This window comes from Etheostoma cragini, chromosome 1 (assembly GCF_013103735.1).
Source record: "Etheostoma cragini isolate CJK2018 chromosome 1, CSU_Ecrag_1.0, whole genome shotgun sequence".
In the NCBI taxonomy this organism is placed as follows: Eukaryota; Metazoa; Chordata; class Actinopteri; order Perciformes; family Percidae; genus Etheostoma; species Etheostoma cragini.
The window spans coordinates 16595206-16602542 of NC_048407.1; the positions used below are offsets into that span (position 1 = coordinate 16595206).

Sequence of the window (7337 nt, forward strand, 5' to 3'; positions counted from 1 at the left end):
CCCCCCAACCCCCTCCGCTTATGTTGTTGTTGCTGCCGGACCAAATATATACTTACATTGTCAAATTCTGTGCTGCGTTTTTTCCCAGTCAGATACAACAGAAAAAAGTTAATCCGCGTCATTCAGAAGCGTGATTACACTGAGAGAAGCGACCAGAGCTTTAAAAGCCAGGAAGGATAGTTTTAGATCAGGAATATCTGTACGTTTAAAGATGAAATCTGTTTTCAGTAAAATTCCATCAGTTGCACTGCCAACACTCAGCCATCTGATTGTTATGCAGTGACGAAGCACTGTGCTTTCAAGTGAAGCCCCAAATGTACAAAGTGACATGAGTAATAGGTGATATTTGCCTGACTCTTTGCCAGCATCCCAAACTTTCTAGACTGTTTGTAAGAAAAGTGTCATGCTTGATGTTTAAATTACTTTTTTATCAAAATCTATGGAAATCAGCCGCATGGGTGACGCGTTATTGCAACCTGTGAGTGCATCTGCAAGTAGGCAATATCCCCAATCTAACACATCCCACACTTTAGTTGAAGGTATCTACATAAGGGTAACATGACACTGTCATGAACATGTCATAAAACATTATAAACAAGTCATAAACCTTAATAACATAACACTTCTTTTAGTAAGTGTCATTTGGTTTAGTCATGACAAGGTATGGTTATGGTTAGGGTTCATGTGTTCATGACAGTGTCATATGTAGAAAACTTTAAGTAAGGTGTTTTTCTCACACACCAAAAAGATGCTCATCAAAGTGTCAAAGGTCACTGAATGCCATACATACATGATAATCTGGCACACCGTGGGTTTAATTAAAGAGGGAAGATACTGATTTGATTATTTAACCTGCAGCTTTATGACTTTAGAGGTTAAGAAAACGTGCACATTTCTGTGTTGACAGTGTCACTTGTCAATATTGTACCACCAAACTTCTGACACATTCAAAAGTCTTTTCTTGGCAAAAATAGTTGATTCTAATTTGGTCTGACTACGCAACTACGCATGTAATCTGTCATCTTGCTTGTAGAGGCAGTGGCCAAAGAAAAAAAATAACTTATTTTCCTTGCAGTTTGTGTGAATACATTTCTGTCTCAAAGACACAAGATGGCATGATCAGATAAAATTAGAATTACAATAATTACTTTACAAGAAAAATATATACTTTTTCATGTACCATACAGACAACAGGTGCTGTACTTTTGGATTTTCACACAGCTTGTTATCCCTGAACTCACTCCTTTGTAAATGTCGGCTTTTCACACGGTGGCCACTCATTACAAGCTACTAATAAAAGGGAGTGACGTAATAAGAGAGGGAACACATATCAACAACAACGCATGGCGTGGACGGCATGCTGTGGATGAACAATTGCCTTCATTCGCTTCATATGATTAAATGATCAGGATGCATGTGTCCCATCACCTCTCGGGCTCCTACCATCATCCTACTCCCAGTCCTTTTTGCTTCCTGACGTGGGAACTGGACTTGCTCCTACTTGTGATGTTGTTAACACTTCCTCTGCTCCCACAGCTTTTCGCAGACTCTGTTACTGACTCATGTTCGTCCCTTTTTCACTATCCATGCCCTCCCCCACACTCTTCACCACAGTATCTTATGGCTGAGTCCGAGGTCACAGATCAATCACTTCATCCCCTGGGCTGCACATGACGGCATGGCATTTTGCTCTATGGCCTGCCAAGATACTTCACCTCTTTTGAGCTTACTCTTGGAACTTTTACGTGTTTGAGTGTAATATTTTTTGGCAGTGGGAGTGTTATTAAAATGTGTAGCCAACGGGCTGCACCGTGGGATAAATATGGAGATGAATATGTACCATTACAGATCTATGTGGTTTGTAAAGAAAGACTGAGATTGGTATATACATCGATATTCATTAGGTACAGAAAACAGAGCGAAGAAGAGGTGTGATGTAAGAGCAATAGCAGCAACAGTTTGCATTTTAGTGGTTGGCTCCTTACCACTTTTTGTTATTACTATAACTTTGTTTTGTGAAATTGTCTTTAGTTCCAAAGCCGCCTTCAAAATGGGATCTTCTGGGATTTAATCCAACAATCTGTTTATGAAAGCCTGAAAATAAATCCCAGCTCCACCTTCTCAAATGACAACAGTATGAAATTAATCACAAAAAAAAGTATTGTTAAAGTCATTTTAACACTGCAGTCATCATACTTACCTGTTTATATCTGCTAATTACATTTGGGCCCTGTCTGGTCTCTGGAATCATTACTAAAACGTAGAGTGCCAGCCTTAAATTTTGAATCTATCAGCACTTTCCTTCCCTGTCGCCGTAATGATAACTATTAGGCTAGGATGGATCCAGTATGTGTATCATTACTCTGTCTTAATCTTTGTTCCATAAATATTGATAACAAGAGCCCCACGTCATGTGTTACTTGTACCTGGGGTTAAAAATAGAAGCCCTGCTGATGGCAGGTTATCTCTTACCGTCAGATCACCCCCCCACAGACACACACACACTCTACCTCTTGTATCTACAGGAAGTTGTGCTCTGGGACAAACAAAGAGCAGATAGTAAACAACAAATACTCTGATAACATGTCTTCTTAATTCACCCTTAAACGGTCAAAGCGTAGCTTCTGAAAAGTAAACTGCCAGTTACATAAAGTCTTCAATTTACATAAATAACCAGTCAAATAGCTTAATCCAATGACCCTGTTGACTATGTGCTTCTTGCTTTACATCTGTCATTCTGTCATGTAGCTCCATGATATTTCTGTTGAGTGAGTAATTAATTATCAGGCTCGGTCACTCCGAGCTCAGGTCTTCAGAAACTAATGTCGCCTGTAAATAATCGCCCTACAGCCACAATACTTCACACTAATCGCAAGTGCTGCATTTGTGCTAATTTTGCTGTTCTCTGTATAGTGTGAGGGACAGTGTCAGGATGGATATTTGGGTTGCCCCAGTGGCTTGGCAGGCTGAAATTGAACTGAATGTGCTGTTATGACATTGAGGGTTTTAATCTTGCTTTGCTGCTCACAGTATCACTCGTTTTCGCCCAGCCATCTTTTACCAGTTAAAACACTTGACTGTATGTAAACTCTGTGTTTAGTTCCTGAAGGGAGAAATCTTGATTTTTGGGTGTGACATGCAAATGCATTGATAAATGCCTTTCTGCCATTAGCTTTATGAATGCCTAGGCGAGACAAGGTAATCTGGACCTGCCACTGGACAGAAAGGCTGCCAAACTACAGTACAAGGAGGGTAAAAACTAAAAATATTCTCGAATATCTTGGATAAGTTGCATGTCTTGGATAACAAATAGAGTGAACACAAAAATATGAATCCAAGCATGTCTCCAACAATCAACCATCAACCCAGGACTTATTCCTGATTGAAAATGAATTAAATGTATTAAAATTCTACAGCTTGGTTGACTGGGATGAGATTTTGTGCAAGTGTTTGTGTAAAATTGAATGTGTATGGAGTGGTGCAAATTTGAATAGGTGTATTTGCATCTTGTTGCTTAGCCAAAGGCATCATTGGTTCCCAGTGGTAGTGACCTGAAATTTTGCATGCACGGCAACTCTGCAAATGGTAGCCCCTTAATGATCAGCCAAATATTACACAGTAGAAGTATGAGGCACTGACCTTCAATGCAGCACATATATGTAACACACGTCGACAGAGATGTTCACATTTCATGATTGTCTCTCCTTCTCAGTTTTTCTGCTGAACTCTACGAGGAAAGGAGAAACATAATAATAAGTATGTCTGGAATTAAAGTGCAATGGTTCAGATTGATTTGCTGATTCTGGTCATTAATAGTCCTATTTGAGTGCCACAATGCCTTCGAGAAGTCAGACATGCCGTAATCATTACGGACTGTTGTCATCACCACACCAGTACAATACCAAGAGCGTGGTGATTTTTATAGCTTGCAGATGTACGGAAGCCATTTTAAAGCAATACTGCATGCAAACTGAGAAGGTAGGTGGTAGAATGCAAGTTCAGATATACTTTGTGTGATTCAGTCTGACACAAGTGAGGTGGATGGAAGCAACACGCAGCTGTCAACATTGTGAGTGATATCTGAATTGGACACTGAGCCCACAAACATCTTTTACTTCGAATGAGTAAACACAGGCTTTGTTTTTCAGAATAGTTAGTCAGTGTTCATCTTTGCAATATAACCACTAACCATTATAAATACGTTGCTGTTAAATCCAGTGTAAGCCAACTTGAAAATTCACAGTCAGACAAAGTCAGCAGACCTGCAAAACTCATATCAGTGTTACCAGGCGTTAAAACAAAACAGCTTTTTTCCATGTATTTATGTGTGATTGGGAAGGCGAGAGATAGTCTAGCACTAGGACCCAGGCAAAGGGGCAGAGCCTATAAATAGGGGCGGGACGCTCACCTGAATCTTTCTTTCTGCAGTCAGACACACCTGAGGCCAGCTTTTATTTGGTGCCTGATTGGGTAGGCTTTATTTTTTTAAATATTTTTTTTAATTTTATTTTTATTTTTTATAAATCCAATCTTAATGCATGTCTAGAATGAGCACAATGAATCATGTTTTAGCTCATTTTATTAAAGATAAGTTAAATAATTGTTAAACCTGTTATTAGAATTTTCTTGGTGGTGAGGGTGCAAAGCTTGGAGTGATTGTTTAAGCACATCAGCTAAAGCACAGGTAGGCTTAAGTCGGTTATAAAACAAGAATTTGGGGTTTTTAAATGAATTGAACATGAAGATTTGAAAATATAGATTCCAGTCACCTGCCTGTTTTTAATTGGGGGAGGGGAATGTGCTTCCAAGTCAAGCAAGGTTTATTTGTTACACTTGTCATGTTTTGTGGAATGTGTCTTTTTAAGTTTATATTCTGTATCCTGATGTGTTTGTTTTCTTTGTTTTGAATAAACATAATTAAGAGAGCCAACCACTGTTTTTCCCACTTATGTTAGATTTATTGTGCTCTCACTAGGTCATTGAATGAGCCATATCTTGTTTCTGGCTGTATTAAAGGTAGGGAACTGAAGGGTAGAGTAACCGTTTTGCATGGGTGTTTTGTGTAAGTTTGGGGCAACTTAGTGTTCTGTGTGCAGTTCAATGTAGTGCTTAGTGAGATTTGATTTAATTTGGTTTGAGCATATGGTTTGTAATTTTTGTGTTTGCCCACTGGCTTGGTTATAATTCTTTTTCTGGTGCTCAACTCTACACCAGTTTCCCTGGTAATGCAGTCTGGTCCTGAATCGTGTGTTTTCTTTTTGTTTTGTTCTGATGTAATATAAATAAAACACATATTTTTTATATCTGTTATAGGATATAACCTAGGAACCTCTGGTTCCAGTTCCTTCGAGCACTTGTGTACGAACTAGCGTTGGGGTTACAATTGGCGTTGTCGGGAGGATAATTTACAGAGACCGCTTTCTGCCAGTTAAATTCTTTTGTTTGTGTATTTTTTGTTTTTGGCCCAAGGTTGTATAGTGATAGGCATAGTGAGTTGTAGTGGGGAAAACGGTGGTGGCAGCTGCAATCAAGACCAACAGAGGATCAGCTTAAACAACTTAATGTCAACAGTGAACATTGGCCTGTGGTATGGAGGACATTCAAGCCATCATGGATCAGGTAGGGCAGCTTTAGGCTGAAAATGAACAATTGGAGTCACAGGTGGCAAACCAAAGTACTGTCTCACCTCAAGCAGGGCCTTCTAACGAGCCTGCTGTTTCCACTGCAGCAAGTGTCAGCATGCCAATCTTCACTGCTGCTCCAGCACAGACCCAATTTATGTATGTTCCAAGAGAGTGAAAGTGTTCAAAATGTTCCGGTAAAATGTCTGTTGTTTTGATAACTGTCAAAAAATGGATTGAAGAGTCTCGCAGGTGCCTTGCAGTTAGACAAATGTCCCAACCTGAACAGATTATTTTTCTGTATGATCATCTAGAGGGGGAAGCGAAAGCAGAGCTTGATTTCATAATCTAACAGACAGAGATAATCCAGAGAAGTTATTTACTTAGTGAAAACTTTAGTTGCACAGATTATCAGTCAAAATCCTACTATGTTTACTTTACTTACATTTACTTTGCTCCGTAATGTTGCCATCGGGTCGGCAGAAGAAGGAAGAAATGGGGTAGAAAAGGGCTTGTGCTGGATTGCAATTTCTGGATTGCAAGACATACACCAATCCAGAAGATAGGGATGTAACTGAGACTAATACTATGTCTCTCCAACGACATGACAATCTAGCCAAGCTTAAGGAGTGTCTTGTGTCAAACACAGCTTGAAGTCATTATGAAGACACCTAGGAATCTCAAATGCCACCCAACATGCACAGATTTCGCAAAGAAAGGGAGACTTGAAACCATGTTGTTTTAAAGCATATGTCAGACCAATCTGTAGACGATGTAGTAAGGTAAGACGCATAGCACAATTCTGTGGGGTTCAGTAACAGTCTGCTGCAGGTCCCATCAAAAGCCCAAGACCTCAAGCAACTGTACAAGCAAACAATGCTGTAGCCACTTCAGTTTGACTGCAGGAAAACTACCACACTCTGGTGTGGGGAGCCAGACACCAGGAGGGGGACTCTCAGGCTCACATGACCGGGATGACCATCCACCTGAACTGACAGGGGAAGGTCCAATAGTGGAAGTTAGTATGGGAGGTGTCATAGTGCCTTGTTTATTGGGCACTGGATCCTTGGTCTCGACTATTACAGAAGATTTCTTCATGAAACACTTTCAGTCAAAAGGTGAACATTTGTTGAAGGCTGTAAATGGATTGGGAATCCCTAATATAGGTTACCTGGAACTTGATGTCAACATCCTGAGTAAGACCCTTCCCCATATGGGAGTATTGGTTAACAAGAGTCCAGAAGACTCTCGTAATAGGGAGCAAAAACTCTCTGTGCCATGCTTGATTGGAATGAACATCACCCGACGTTGCTATTCGGTAAGCTTGGTCCTGACCTTTTCGACCCCCCCGCCCCATTGAAATCAGCCGGCCAAGGCTGGAAAGAGGCCCTGTCACAGTGCCATGCTATTGAGTCACTTGGTAAACAAGAATACTTGGGAAAGATTAAGTTCAAAGGTCAACCTTTCCGTGGTCCAGCAGGCTCCATGAAATGAATCTGTTTGCCCAAGTTCTGCTACCAATACTTTTCCTTCAGTCTTACTGGAACCCCTTGAAGATGGAAACTGTTTGCCTCCAGGGGTATTGATCTCTAAGGCCTTGCTGACAGTACGCCGGGCCATAGTGCAGATACATGTTGACAATGTTGGCTTACAAGATGCACGGCTCAAAACACCTCCACACACCTTACTGGGTGTATGGCATGTGGTTCACACACA

At 40.5% G+C, this 7337-nt stretch overlaps 1 protein-coding gene across 1 annotated transcript in view; it reads right to left on the minus strand.

Annotated features, from left to right (window-relative positions):
- The window catches only part of bdnf (brain-derived neurotrophic factor), a 15653-nt gene extending 15402 nt beyond the window's left edge, over window positions 1-251 (minus strand). The window contains exon 1 of the mRNA XM_034877110.1: window positions 57-251. Coding sequence (XP_034733001.1) covers window positions 57-122 — 66 coding nt within the window. The 5' untranslated portion in view covers window positions 123-251. The remainder of the gene's footprint in view (window positions 1-56) is intronic.
- Window positions 252-7337: the final 7086 nt, after the last annotated feature.